This window comes from Balearica regulorum, chromosome 1 (assembly GCF_011004875.1).
Source record: "Balearica regulorum gibbericeps isolate bBalReg1 chromosome 1, bBalReg1.pri, whole genome shotgun sequence".
NCBI classification, from domain to species: domain Eukaryota; kingdom Metazoa; phylum Chordata; class Aves; order Gruiformes; family Gruidae; genus Balearica; species Balearica regulorum.
In genome coordinates, this window is record NC_046184.1 from 22,444,819 (window position 1) to 22,460,312 (window position 15,494).

Sequence of the window (15,494 nt, forward strand, 5' to 3'; positions counted from 1 at the left end):
CTTGCAAACACCATGTTCCTTACAAGCAGTTTTCTCGCGTGCTGCACTCTGAAAGAGGTATCATTTTGCTTAGTGGTATGGAATGTGAATGTTAGCTTTTGTGGAAGGCAACAAGTTATTCACCCATGGCTTCAAAATCCTCATCTGAGCCTGCAAAGTATTTGTGAAATAAATGTTTAATGTTAACATAAGCCAAACTTTTAAAAATCTTAATTTTAAGGTGGGAAATCCTCACACCTTCTACTATTTTCTGTCTTCACAGTAGATACTCTATTTAATTAAAAAAAAAAAACCTAGCAACTTCAAAAGTGTTAGTGAAGATAGTTACCTGTCATCTTAAGGTTATAAATGCATTTATCTTCACTTGCTGTTTTCAGGTCAAAAAACTGCAGAACAAACAGGCGCAATGCATGGCATCAAGGGAGATGAACATAAGAGATGTGATGAGAGTAACTGCACAAACAAGCCAACTTGGTATGCTTTAATACTTTATATTCAAGTTGCAGTCACCTCGGTAAACCAGGGCTGAGTAAGATACCTTTTAGATGTCCTCTGCTGTCTTTTAAATTCTAGAACAGTACTAGCAGGAAGTTCCATTGGAGTCTTTCTAGGGGTTGCTTAAACATTTTCAGTTCATAGAATCATAGTGGTTTGGGTTGGAAAGGACCTTGAAGATCGTCTAGTTCCCAACCCCCTGCCATGGGCAGGGTCACGAGGTTGCCCAAAGCCCCATCCAGCCTGGCCCTGAACATTTCCAGGGCGGGGGGCAGTAAACATCTAGTGATATACTTTGAACTCAATAAATTATCACTTCCCTAGTCTTTACTGGAAAATTTTTGGTCATGTTCAAAGTTTCAAATTTGTTACTGGGATGCTGTGTCTCATCCTTGGGATAGCTACTTTGCCAAAGATGCTAAAACTTTAGAAAAGCCCAGATCATTCCTATGCTTTTCTGGAAAGTATTACTTTAAATATCAGTGTAATTGCCAGAGAGGAGGATTTGTATCACTTTTTAGGAATAAGATGCCTTAAGTATGGAATAGATTACCTAGAACGCACTTTTGTCCAAGGGTTAACAAGATTCTGCTGTACAAAGCTAAAGCTAGACTAATTCAGACAGGATTAAGAAAAAAAAATTTTAGTAGTTGTGTCTTACTACTGGTCATCTAGTACTGGTACTGTCCTGGAAGTACCAGTTACTGAAAGTTACTGAAATTTTGCTATTCTAGGACAAAAAAGTGAACTTGATGCTAAAATTAATGAACAGAGTTTTTACAGATTGTTGGGTTACATTATCATAGTCCTTTTCTGGCCTCCAATTTTATTAAAGATCCAATACACTTCTGAACTATTAATGGCTTATTTTCTATATACTATTCTGTGAAATCAGAATTTTTGATAAATTCATTAGTTGTTACCACGTAAGGAAAATTAAATTTTTTGGAAGTATAGTGTGAATTGGAATTACTCTAATCTACTTATGTTAAAAATACTTATGTGGAGTTTTAATATAGGCTTATCTTGATTTATAGTTGGTGAAACTGTGCCACTTAAACAGAAAGATGGTGAATTTTTCAATCCTATGCTGAATGAGCAACAGAAACTGGCAGTGAAAAGGATACTGAGTGGCGAATGTCGCCCAACACCTTACGTTCTCTTTGGACCACCAGGAACTGGAAAAACATTAACAGTGATTGAAGCTATTTTACAGGTAATGGTGGATGACAAATCAATCATCTCTAATCTTTTCAGTGTTGGAACACTTACAGTAATTCTGTAAGTACAACCATATATTTCTTTTTTCCCCAGGAGTTTTCAAAATACTCTCACTTTCTATAGCTCCATAGCTTGATACAGATAAAACAGAATTCCTGAATGGCTTATTTTCAAGTCACCTTGTCTTCATCTTTAAAGCTTTAGTGAACAGTATCTAACTTGCGATTCCAGCAGTGCATAATATGTTCATGAGGCACAGGTATACATTAATATGATAACCATGAATTAATTCTGCTGTCAGTACACTCAGTTTGAAAGTACTTAGTCCTGACTGTCAAAACTAGTGTTCTTGAACTGCAAAAGGATGGATGAATATAACGTGTGTGCAAAACTCTTCTGGATTCTGTATTCAGTGAAATAAAACGGGCATGTTTGAGCTATTGCTACTTCTCTAAATAACCTTTGTTTAATGTCCATCTTCTTTAATGTAGATACATTATACTCTACCAGATAGTCGAATTTTGGTTTGTGCACCATCAAATGCTGCGACAGATCTGATTTGCTTGCGGCTGCATCAAAGCAGTCTGTTAAAACCAGGATCTATGGTCCGAGTTAATGCTAGCTTCAGGTCAGTAGAGGTAGGTATTATAGATATCTGTCAGTTAATACTTTGATCTTAAAATACTGATTTAGTAATGCAACTGTCAGTGGCTATTAAGGGGGTAAGGCTTGTTTAGAGTCCAAAGTACAAACACATTATTTCAGCTTCTCCACAAGATTAAGTGGAAAATGTTGTTCATAGTCCTTAATTTGATTGTATGAGCATAGACTCTTAACCTCTTTCCTGCGGTGCTTAACTCTACAAGCAGCACTTACATATCGGTGGGATTTTTAATGTGGTAAGATGCTTTGACTTACAAAGCAATCCTAAAGTCTGTTACTGAAGTCATGCCTTTGTCTCCAAATTAAGACTACTTACACAGAGATGACAATCCTAATTGCTTACTATTCTACACAGTACACACACATTGTGTGTGCATTTTATATATATGTATATATTTACATATATATAAATATATATATGCATATATATGTATATGAAACAGGCATATATTCAAGTTTGATCCTTACAATAGAGGAAACAGACATCTTTCATATGTACTACTTTGTTTAGGCAAGTTAATGAAGAATTCATTTCTGTATATGAATAGGTCTAAATCAAAGTGTTTTGCTCAGCTTCTAAAATAGTTCTCAGTGGGCTTATTTATTCAAATTAAAACGTTTAATTTTAGGGCAGCGTTTTGTTTTACAAAATACCTTTTTATTACTGCAGCAAATTGATGACATGGTGAAACCTTACTGCAAAGATGGTGATGATATTCGGAAAGCTTCATGGTTCAGGATTATAATTACCACATGCAGCAGTGCAGGACTGTTTTATCAAATGGAAATACGGTAGAGTACTATAGTTAGGAATATCACAGAGATAGCTGGATGCTACAAAACCCGGAGCTTTTAGATACCCTCTGTACTGCAACTTGAGTTGTTTTAATACAGTTTATTGCATGTGCCTCTAGTTTGAAAGTGTCTTCCTAACATACAACTTGGTTTTGGTAATGTTTCAGCAGAGACTTTCTCCATGGTAAACTTAATAATTATCTTGAATAATGTTAAAAACTTTCGACACACTAACTTCCCCACTACCAATGGGATCCTTGGAAATTATATTGTATTTGGTTTTTATCAAGTCATGTTTACTAACTATAAACTACGACAATGTCAAGTGCTGTTAACAAAAGGCTCTTCTGATTTTGATTTTAACTTTGTACAAGGACAATCTGAAGCCTAACTGGCTTGAGTTGTTTGGTAGAAACAAAGCCGGGGGATTGTCTTCGCCACACCAAGTGCATTGTTCTAATTAAATAGCTGAAGGAAATTGAGAACAAGGAAAGCTTTTCTAAGTGTCTTAACCTTGATATAAACAATCTTTTAATTAAGATAACCAGTGGTTGTGTATATCAGAGTATGTAAGCAAAGTCAAAGGTGACAAATTGAAGTTACTGGGGTGTTTTTCTATATTCCATGTTGAAAATGTCCATCTTCACTCTGCATGTGTGGTGTTGCTTGGCACTGCTTGACAAGGAAGTTAACAGAATTGTTGAGGTCAACCACAGGGTGGCAGAATGAACTAATCTGAAAACAGCCCTGGTTTGGGTTCATGTTATTTAATTCTAGGCTTGGACACTTCACCCATGTGATTCTGGATGAGGCAGGGCAAGCAAGCGAACCAGAGAGCCTGATTCCTATTGGGTTGATTTCAGAAGCTAATGGACAGGTAGTTCTCTTAGCATCGTTTACTGAAAGTAAAAAAAATTTGGTTTACTGTTTTCATTTTTGCGAATGATGTAGAATGCAAGCAGCCATTTCCTGGTAATGAGTATGGACTTCTGAGTACCTGTAATAAATCTTATTCATATATAATCTCCACTTCCCACACTCAAGTTGGTTTATGTCTAAAACAAGCCTATATTGATAAGACAGGATTCAGTGTGTGGAAGATGTCAAAATAAAAAAATGCTTCCTTAGTTTAAGACAACAGTGTAGCTCTGTCCTGAGCCTAACCCTTCTTTGTAAATATGTAAGATGTTTGGAGAAAAGCAGAATGCTTGATATAAATTGACCTTTGAATTCTGAAGTATGTATGTTGTTGTTGAAACTACTTTTTTTTTTAATTTCTTCTAATTGCATATACAGATAGTTCTTGTTGGAGATCCAAAGCAGTTAGGGCCAGTAATAAAATCTAAAATTGCGCTGACTTTTGGATTAAATATGTCCTTGCTGGAAAGACTGACATCAAGAGAGATATATCTGAGAGATGAGGATGCTTTTAGTGCCTGTGGAGCATATAATCCTTTGTTGGTGAGTAAAACTACAATTTTAATTACTCTTTTTTATCTAAATCAAAAAAGGAGAAACTGTGGTTTCTACTGTTTACTTTACCACCTTTTTGCTCCTTGATGCTTAGTGATAAGTCTAGTTTGAGCATTAGTTCTCTAGGAAAGCTTGATTATTTCAAACATGTACTCGGAATAGCAAGAATGCTGAGCCTTCCAGCATGTTAAAACCCTTCTTTAAAAGGGCTCTCTGTGCACCGTATTTAACTTACTCTGCTTCAGAGCAAAGCAGAATTCTAAATAATGGCTTGAAATGCCTTTCCATATCCATTGTCTGCATTTACTATAATTTCATAACTTAATTCTCCACAAATGAACAAGTACAACTACTTTTAACATAAAAAGAGAAACAGAGTTTCCTCTTTAAATGTGAAGATTAATTTTGCAAACATCGTGTTTCAGGAAGGGAAAAAAGAAACTTCCTCTTTCTTTATCATCTCTTCCTCTGAAGAATAGCTGCCCAAAGCTCCTGTATGGTGCAGTACCTGAAGTCTATGTTAAGTGGCAAAGGTAGCATAGTACATGAACGAGCACAGATGTTTCAGCTGCTTTAAATTATTGCCTGAAATGTAGGGCTAAAGTTAAATTTACTGAGATGCCTTCCCATTCTCATGGTAATGTACTTTGAAGAATTAAACTGAGGGCAAAAGATGACTAGATGACCATGTAAGCAGAGGAAGGAGGAAATCTGATGGTGGACTTAAGGGGGAAAGCAAGGGTGTTTGGCCCTAGGCTTTACATTGGGTTCAGCCTACTGAAAAACCTGTCACACTTCCTCCTAAAATCTGTTATGGCAGACTTTCATTGTTGTATTCTTTATACAATGCTTAAGGAGAACTGGCATAGTGAGAGCGCAGGAGGCATGAGGGCTTCAAGGATACCATTGGACTTGAATATCCTATGTTAGTCTTTTTACAGGACACATTTTTTCAAGCTGGTTATTACTGACTGGAGTGCTTCCTTAAGGCCAGTCTTTCATTTAAAGACAAATACATTTCTTGTTTCTAAGGCTAGCTTCTAACAGCTGTTCTGATGCTCCCTTTCCGCCTGTTAAGGGTTCCTCAAAAAAACAGGTTACATCCAACAAAACCTTATGAAAAGAATGTGTCTGTAGATCAAATGTTTTCAGGAGCTGGAGAATGGCCAATTCCTCTATCACATATATACAGTTCCTTTTTTCTTTCTTCCCTCACCCCCTCTGCCCATCCCACCCCCCTTTGGAGGGAAAAGAGATGGTCCTTCAAAAAAACTGCTTTTCTTTAGTATTTACTTATAGAAGATCAGAGCTGTAGTTTTTGCCTTTAATGCAGTTCTTCAGCAGCTTTAGAAAAGCTAAATGCTAGAGGATGATAAGGTGGTATCTGCTTGGGAGCTGTGTACTGTGAAGTCTGATGATTAATTGTGTTTCAGTTATGGACTTTGTTTTTTGTCTTTGCAGATCACAAAACTTGTAAAGAACTACAGGTCACACTCTGCATTGCTTGCCTTGCCATCTAAATTGTTTTATCATAAGGAGCTAGAAGTTTGTGCAGACACTTCAGTAGTAACTTGTCTGTTGCACTGGGGAAAATTGCCCAGGAAGGGATTTCCATTAGTTTTTCATGGAATAAGGGTATGTAAAATGTTCATGTATTGAAAATAGGAATAAGGCCTGATAAAAGTTTGCTGGTGTTGTAGGTGAGTTTTCTTCAGAATGAATTCTAGAAAGGATATGAAAAAGAATAAATTTTCTTTTGCAAGTAATGTGACTTTATGCCATCTGGTTTTAGAAACGACTACTGAAGTCAAATGTTTGCTAAGAACTTAAGCAGCTGCACATTGAAGTGTATTGTAGTTTGATACAAATTTGAATTCATAGCAGATTCTCCGAGATGGAGCTAGAGTCAAATGGCTTTAGACTGCTTTGGATGAGTTTGCTACATTAGAATGAATACAAGCCTCAAACTGGAGGATTGTTAAGGGTTAGGGTAGGCAGGGCAAAAATTGTACTTTAGAAAGAAGTCTGTCTTTTAGTCTTCCAAGAAGTTAGTAAAAAGTGATAATATCACATGCTTGGAGAGGCATGGTTTTGAACTCTTCTACCTTGCACAAAAGCAAGATACCAACTTGCTAACGCATTAATCTGAGTTGAGATTTAACTCATTTGTTGCACACTTAAGGTACTCTTGCCATAAACTCTCCAGCTTAAAAAATATAAAAAGTTAGGTAATACTTGTTCATTGGAAAGGGTGTATAGCAAAGAAGAGAAATTGTATATAGCGTTATATCCTTTTTTTTTTTGCATTTAGGCTGTATAAGAATAACCTATATATAAATACATAGTCACTCTGTACCCAGTCTTCACCTTGTTTCCTTTCCTCTAATACAGGGCAGTGAAACACGTGAAGGTCACAGTCCTTCATGGTTTAATCCAACTGAAGCAGTTCAAGTAATGCAGTATTGTTGCCACCTTGCTAAAAATGAAAATGCTGTGGTGTCAGTGACTGATATTGGAGTGATTACACCATATCGTAAACAGGTATAACTGATGTCTAAGAACTTCAAAATTGCTATATTTCATCTTGTGGTTTCACATTGTGGCTGTGGTTTGTTAAAGTGGGGAGGCATATCCCAAAACTTCTGTTGTGTATCATATTATACAGCGTATTATCAACCATTAATGATGTTTCCATTGAAATCTAAGCCTAGAGAAAGACAGCAGTAATGGCACTCTAGTTTTTTTAGTAGAAAAATGAGAGGATGTGCTTGCCCTGCCGCATCTGTAGTAAGCATGGGTTTGGGTATAATGCACACTGGAAGAAGAGGGTTTATGAATCCTGGAGTGCATTAAGAGCGTGGCGAGCGGTCAAGGGAGGTTATCCTCCCCCTCTACTCTGCCCTGGTGAGGCCACATCTGGAGTGCTGTGTCCAGTTCTGAGCTCCCCAGTTCAAGAAAGACAGGGAACTACTGGAGAGAGTCCAGCGGAGGGCTACGAGGATGATGAGGGGATTGGAGCATCTCTCTTATGAGGAAAGGCTGAGAGAGCTGGGTCTGTTTAGCCTGGAGAAGAGAAGACTGAGAGGGGATCTGATCAATGCTTATAAATATCTAAAGGGTGGATGTCAAGAGGATGGGGCCTGACTCTTTTCAGTGGTGTCCAGTGACAGGACAAGGGGCAATGGGCACACACTGGAACACAGGAGGTTCCATCTCAATATGAGGAAAATCTTCTTCACTCTGAGGGTGACCGAGCACTGGAACAGGCTGCCCAGAGAGGTTGTGGAGTCTCCTTCTCTGGAGATATTCAAAAGCCACCTGGATGCCATCCTGTGCAACCTGCTCTAGGTGATCCTGCTTTAGCAGGGGGGTTGGACTAGATGATCTGCAGAGGTCCTTTCCAACCCCTACCATTCTGTGATCTAAGTCGTTCTTAATAAAGTACAGATTATTAAAAATCTGTTGATTTCTCTTTAAATGACAATAGTGAGTACTTCACTAATAAGTGTGATACTTCTCAGGAAAAGTTATGGGTTTAAAATAAAACCTTACTAGTGGATGATTGTTAAGTTTGGTGTAGGCATTCTGTGTTAAATCACATACTTTGTATATGCAGTATATTTTCATTTTTGAAGTAATACACTCTCAAATGCAAAAATAAATTTCTTCAAACACTTTTTTCTTCGATAGGTGGAAAAAATTCGATTTCTTCTGAGAAGTATTGATTTGGCAGACATTAAAGTTGGCACAGTAGAAGAGTTTCAAGGGCAGGAGTACATGGTTATCATCTTATCAACAGTATGTATATTTGCTGTGGTCCTGTAGAGAATTTTTGTGTGTGTCTAATTCTCTATGTTTCCTTTTTGATATAGGACTTTTAAAATTTTTTTTAAAAAAGAGTAAAAGCTATATTTTTTTGTCAGTCTGTCACAGTATTTGAAAACAGAGCTTGTTTTCAAAGTGCATGGAAACAGTACAGCATCTGTGATTTTGAGGTAAATCTTAAACCTTTGTAGATACTTGTGCTGAATTTATTTTAGTTTCATGCGGATAATGTATCTTTCACTTAAGTGTGCATAGGCAGAATGAAAACTGCATGCACTATAAATATTAGAGACACAACTGTGTAAATCACAGTATTAAAAAGTAATTATTTGACTTAAAAAAGCTGATGTAGGTTCTTACATTCTTTTTTGCTTTCAGTTTGAGAATCATCACTTAATGGTACACAGCTGATGACTTCCCAGACACCAATGCTGACTGTGCCTAGAAGCTGAACACTCTTTATCACTATCTATTTTGTTTGTATTGATAGGAGAGCACTTGATAGTCTTTCATTATTATCTTGATGGTGCGCTTTAAGTGCTGCACTGGTTGTATTATAGGCATGTTGGTAAAGGTCTTTTCTAGGTGCCAGCTTTTTGAACCTGAAGCTATCAAATGCCTTGAAGGAGTCAGGGCGGGAGGGAATCCATGCTGTGTTTCTACTTCAGCAGTACACTAGTCACAGGCCATCATTTTAATTATATATCACCTCCTTGATTCAGACCACATCTGTGTAAATGTGAAGATACAGGGGCATGAACTGCATCACTAGAGATTTTTAGATAACCATGAAAATGCAGAGGTATTTAGTTTCACTCTTTGCAATAAATGGGTTTTTCAGAAAAGTGCTGACAAAAGGGAGCATTCAGGAAATGTGGGATGATACGTATGTTTGGGAAGATGCTTGCAGATTTGTGTTGAGCCATCCCTTGCATTTGACAGAGGGGAAAAGAGAGGATATTGTCACAGAGTACTGGAAGGAGTTGCTGTTATTTGGAAGCTGGCAGCCTTTGTCTCTCACCTTCCTTTGCAAACTTAATGACTGATATGCTTCAGCAGATGCCTGGTTTTTCTGAAAGATCTCAGTGCATGTTATCTGCAGATGACAGATAAAGATGTATTCATAGTTTTCAGGCTAGAGTGTGGAAATCTGATCTGTAGCAGTTGAGACATCAGGCTTCAGAAGCCTCTGAGGTTAGATGCAGGCATATGCCAGTTCCCTCTCTCTAAATGCTAGATATTACTCCAGTGTGTGCATATATCCCGGTATTTGAATTCACATGAAAGCTCCATAAAGGGAAAAAAATACAGCAGCTTTTTTATGTCCTATTTTTCTGTCCTTTGTCTTCTCTGACATGTAAGAAAGTTGGCTGGGGCTCTTGACAGGATACTTTTCTTTGTACTTCTAAGGAGAAATCAATGTGGAGTCAAGAAGTATATGCAGCAGCAGCAGCTAAATCAGCTGATAGCTACTGAGGTTTTTTGCAGATGGCTTCTTGCTACCAGAATATATGATACCAATCCTTTATGTTCTGAGATGACATCCATCAAATGCACATTGTTGTAGGCACACTGAACTCCTGGGCAGAAGTAAAAATCTGTGCTGGATCAGTGGAAAAGACAGTCAAGAAGCTTGAGAAACACTAACTTAATACTTTGAACATCAGCAAGTGATACCAGTTCAGTGTACATGATGGTGTTTGAGGGTCTAGACTTTCTGGTAGGCATTATGTGCTCTCCATAGCTGTATTTCCACCATATGGAATTCAATTCAGAATACAAAAAAAGTCTGCATATGCTCGTTTTTTTTCCAAATGGTAATGTGGTTTTAGTGCAGTAAGTCTCTAAGTAAAAGATTAAAGTGTTTGGAACATGGAGTTCCTGAGCTGTTTGGCACCTGGTTTCCCTCAGGGCTGTTCAAGAATGTACAGTACAGGCAGAGCCTATTTAGGTAATAGCATATAAGGCAAACTGATCAAAGAAGGAAGTATAGACCAGGAATGTGTAGCTGAAGCTATGACCAGTACTGAGCTACTTCTAACAGGAGTACATAGGATTTCCTGGAGGGGAGGGTAAAACAGCTATGTAAACAACCAAAGTACTGGAAAGCAGGGTGAATACAGGGACTGGAGAAACCATTGGGTTTTGGGGGTTCTTTTGTGGCTTGGGGGAAGAGCGTGTGGGGTTTTCTTGCTTGGGGTTTTTTTTTCCTGAGGGCAATGGTACTATGCTTATTTTCTTTGTTCTGCATCATACCATAGCTTTTCAGTCTAGCATTGTGTATCTCTTAAAGTAGTTGTAGGTATGTACTATGCTCCTATTTATAAGAACTTACTATTTAGGTCACGAAAACTTTTCTTTTATCAAAGATGGGTTCAAATATAGGTGAAATAAATAGAAGTGAAAATTTAATGAGCAATAGTTACAGTACACTAGTTGCTTCGGCTGTTTTTTCCAAGCTAAGTCAAAGCCCACTTGAGACAACTGAAGCAGGCATGCGGAAAGATACACTGTGAATTGTCATTCAACTGTAGGAATTAGAATGCCAGCAGCTCTAGCATTTCTCCTACTGAAAAGATAAAATCACTGGGTTTTAGGAAGCAGTTTTGGTATCTTGTGTTTCAAATTATAGCGGGTAGTCCTGATGCTAAAATAAGACTAGTACACCATTCTCTTGAAACTGCTGAAGTTGAATTAGCAGCCTGTTGGAGGATAGACCTTCTGTGGGAAAGCCAGTGGTGGAAATAGCTAACTGAAGTTTGGATAATGAAGCTAATCTGCATTGCTGACACTGAGCTGTGGATTGCTGCAGTAAGCAAAATATTAATGCTAAAGTTACACTATAGCTAGGTAAGTTGTTTTATTATTCTATTTCTAAAATGATCAATAATTAATTTTAGGTGCGATCTCATGAAGGCTTATTTGGTGATGACAAATACTGTTTGGGCTTTCTCTCTAACCCAAAGAGATTTAATGTAGCAATTACTAGAGCAAAAGCTTTGCTGATTGTCGTGGGAAATCCTCATGTTCTTGTGAAAGTAAGTTTTATTTTTATATCTTTTGGATTGCATGTGGTATCTGCCACAGTAAATGAATGATTTGGGGGGTTAATCTGGTGTGAGGGGACATCAGATTATGTTAAGAATTGGTACAGTGTTCTCAGTCTGCATTTGGGAATATCTGAGCTCCTATAGGTTCCTTTAAGTATGGACTGTTCAGGCACCCACACAGTAGATGTCCAAGCACAAAGGGAATTGTAGTGCTGATCTGTTCATACAGGCTCCTACCTCTAGAAGAGGTCAGAACCTCAATGCTGAAGTTCTCCAGCAGCCTGCAAGTCCAGTAAGCACGTTCTGAATAAACTTATGCAATCAGATGCTTAACAAAATGCAGTTGCTTCACTTTTTAAATGGAGGGTGGTAGAAGTCCCAATTAATGTAACAGCCTTCCAGGGAGGCAGTCTCCTTTGGAACCCATGCATGGTCCTTCCATAGGAATAAGGTGATCTTTTCATAATATCTGATAAGATGTTACATCTGACTTTCCAGATAAGAAGGAAAGCGGTATTCCAGAAACAGTCTGAATACAAAGTTTAGTCTCCCCACACCTACGTGCAACAAATGTAACTTAGAGCAGCTATAGCTATCTTCCTCCCATGTTACACCATGCTTATACCAGTTGCAGAGGTCTGCTTCTGGAAGAGGTCCTATTAAATCTCCTGCATGCATGTGCCATGTTAATTTGTTCAAAAATTCACTTCACAGAGCAGCATGACTTAAATTAAACATTATTCTTCTCTTGTAGGATCCCTGTTTTTGTGCACTGTTAGAATACAGTTTGATGAATAGAGTTTATGTAGGTTGTGACCTGCCTTCAGAGCTGGAGTGCCTGCAGCAGTGAGTGTCTGGTCTTCTCTTTAACCTTGCTAGATATGGATCAGTTTACAGTATTGTTAAAGCTAGTATAATTTGAAAGATTGATAAATACAACAACTTGTGGTATCATAGTAGGATTTGATTTTGCATTCTGAAGTATGGTAAACATAATAACATGTAATGTAACCATATTTTCTCCCACCCCATAAGAAGAGTCTGAGCATTAAATAAGAGCTATTGTTGACTAGTATTTTATGTATCCCCAAATGATGCATTATGTATTTGATGACCATTAGGATTGGGGTGTTGGGGGGTGTAGGGGAAATGTTTAAGATGACTTTACTGTAATTAAAGAAATTTGCTTGGAGATTGATTTAAATGTATCTCTTCTAGTAATATGTTGTTAAATGGGTATTATCTACTAGATGAAACTCCTGTTTGTTTTTTTAAATCAAAATTGTTGTTCATGGAAAGGTAAGCAAAATTTTTCTTATTCCCTTTTAATTGACAGGTGTGACTAATTTTTTCAGTGTTCAAGATGCATTCGGTCCTCATCTGTTTTGAAACTAAGAATACTTGACAGAAAGTTGGTCCTGGCCAAATCCAGCATCTTTTATCGTCAGGGAGAGGCACATGTTCTGAAATGGTTGGAAGTTTCTCCAAACAAGATTTTTATACTTTTTTTAAGTGAAAAAGTTGAAATTTAACAGTAGAAAATAGTAGTGGCAACTTATTTGCTTTTCTGTTTAAAATGGATATGACTTTATGCCTCTGTACAGAACAGTATGCCTGAATCTAGAACAGCATGCCTGAATCCTTCAAGCTTCAGAAGAAAAATGTTGAACTCTTATGTTAGCTGCTTCTTACTCTATAATTTTTTTTAGCTTCTCAATTTTCTCAGACTTTTGTAGTGCCTCCTAAAACTGGACGGTCCCAAGAACATATATGCATCTTGTAATTTTGTTATGGGAGTGTTAAAGTAATATATCCATGATGTGAACTGTAGTGATACATGAATATTTCCACTTGACTGATGTTGAGTATCTTAAGCCAAGCATGCTTAAAAATCCTACTTCCAGTTTCTAAGGCTTTTGTATATACAGCTGAGATCACACATGATTTATGTGGTTTTCCACTGCAGTCCAGCTGTATGTCAAAACAATGCCTAAAATGGCGGGTCAAGAAAAAAAAAAGCATGTTTTGTGTCTCTACAAACACACTGTAGAATAAAGTATCTTGGTTTATTTTGTGAAATTAAAGATAACTGATGGGTTAGCAGTATTCCTGCTATCAGATTTATTGGGTACTGTGCTGTCCCCTTAAACAGTGGTTTTTCTCTTTTTCTTCTCCTCTCCTTGGTGACTAAGTCTTGCCACACAACACTTTAGGAATAGTTGGACAACTAGCCACTGTGTTTAGGAACTGCCAGTACAAGCAGATGGCATTCTGTAACAGACAGAAGTATTTTGGATAGGACTGTAGCCTACAGAGAAACAAATGGAAGGGGGGTGGAAAAAGAGAGCAAGCTTTTGTTTGCTTGTTTACAGTCCACTCCTATCACTTCCATTCTGATATGCACTGTACTCTTCCTCTGCAATGCACAACACATAGATACTGCAACTCGGGACAACGAATGTGGTAAAACATCAAAGCTAGATACAATGTAAGGGTACACTGTACTGGTGACATAGTGTGGAGAATCCAGAATTACCTCTCACCCAAATTATGCTGCATGAGCGTATCCTGTCTGAGTCACAGCTGTATTTGAGTAGCACTGTAGACTGTTCAGCCCAGACTCTTTGGCATGATATTATGGTGCTTAAATTGCTTTCGCACATGACAGGCCAGAATAGATGGTTTGTGGTGTTGTAGTGTGATGCTGAAAATCCCAGCATCGATGATGCCATGCCAATATTCTACATCAAACTCGGGAAGTTCTTTAAGAATCTGTCCTAGTTGTTGCCTGTTTGAAGACCTCTTGCTTCAGGATTGTGTAATGATGTACCACCTCTCGCAAACCACTGTTGAGGGCTGCCATTGCTGAGGTTGAGTGCCAGCCTTGCCCTTTGAGTGTGCTCATGCTCTCTTCAGAGAACAGTGAAGAGGTCCTAATGGACATGGATGATGCTTACATTACTGCAAGATACAGTCCAGAACTTCTGATTGGTATTTTCATGACCTCTGCATAGCAAAGTAGCAGAGGATTTAATAGTTGTTCAACTGTAATAGTTTGCATGTTGACAGTTTCTACAAAGATAAAAACTACTTGATGTATTTTTTACCATTGTGCTTTTATTACTCAGCAAAAATAAAATTATAAATGCCTATTATCATGCATGGTGTTTAATTTACTAGAAGAGTTCTTAGTTTAAAGGGCAAGTACACATTTCTGAGGAAGAAAAAAAAAAATCTTTCATCCAACAACTATATTTTGCCAGTAGAGAAACTCATACACTCTATCTACTGATAACTGTTTCTAATGTAACTCATATTGTCCACAACTAAAATGTGGAAAATATTCCCTGATTAACGAAGAATAGCATCTGACAATCTTAAAAAGTGCTTCCAGAGAAGTGCTTATGCAAGCTGCACAAAGCAAGCTTGCACTCTTTATGTTGAAGAGTGGGGAGAAGGGGGATTTCTGTTCCTGCTTCTATTGTTATGCCTTTAAACTACACTTTTTTTTTTCTTAAGCCTTTCCACCTCATCCTATGTGCTGCTGCTTATTAATGACTGAGAAGCCGTACTGTGTGATATAAAACAACTTTGTCTTCCTCCTTCTCTTGCAATGTTTCTCATCTCTTCCTGCCTATGCAGCTGTACTGAAAACCTTGTTTGAAGAGAGATCTACCAATCAGAATCGTACAGGATTAAACAGTGTTTGCAACTTTAGAACAGCTGCTTCTGGCAGCTTGATGTGCAGACAGAGCTGCTGGTTCCAGAGGTGTTAGCTTCACTAGTCTAGTCATCTCTTCTGTGAGACATATGGCCTGATGAGCTGGAATGAGGAAAAGGGGAGAAAACAGTCTGAGTTCTCACTATTGGTTAAAATCTTCTTTCTTTTTCACTGTGACAAAAATTTACATAATTTTCTTTTGGGATATGCAAAAAAAAAAGGATCAGCCACTGCATGTAGAAGTAGCAATG

At 37.7% G+C, this 15,494-nt stretch overlaps 1 protein-coding gene across 1 annotated transcript in view; it reads left to right on the top strand.

Moving 5' to 3' along the window:
* Nucleotides 1–12,372, top strand: part of MOV10L1 (Mov10 like RNA helicase 1) — a 34,499-nt gene extending 22,127 nt beyond the window's left edge. The window contains exons 16-26 of the mRNA XM_075742694.1: nucleotides 378–474; nucleotides 1,533–1,711; nucleotides 2,208–2,354; nucleotides 3,050–3,171; nucleotides 3,952–4,051; nucleotides 4,471–4,635; nucleotides 6,109–6,282; nucleotides 7,039–7,188; nucleotides 8,338–8,445; nucleotides 11,373–11,510; nucleotides 12,277–12,372. Of these exons, the coding sequence (XP_075598809.1) occupies nucleotides 378–474; nucleotides 1,533–1,711; nucleotides 2,208–2,354; nucleotides 3,050–3,171; nucleotides 3,952–4,051; nucleotides 4,471–4,635; nucleotides 6,109–6,282; nucleotides 7,039–7,188; nucleotides 8,338–8,445; nucleotides 11,373–11,510; nucleotides 12,277–12,372 (1,476 nt within the window). The remainder of the gene's footprint in view (nucleotides 1–377; nucleotides 475–1,532; nucleotides 1,712–2,207; nucleotides 2,355–3,049; nucleotides 3,172–3,951; nucleotides 4,052–4,470; nucleotides 4,636–6,108; nucleotides 6,283–7,038; nucleotides 7,189–8,337; nucleotides 8,446–11,372; nucleotides 11,511–12,276) is intronic.
* Nucleotides 12,373–15,494: the final 3,122 nt, after the last annotated feature.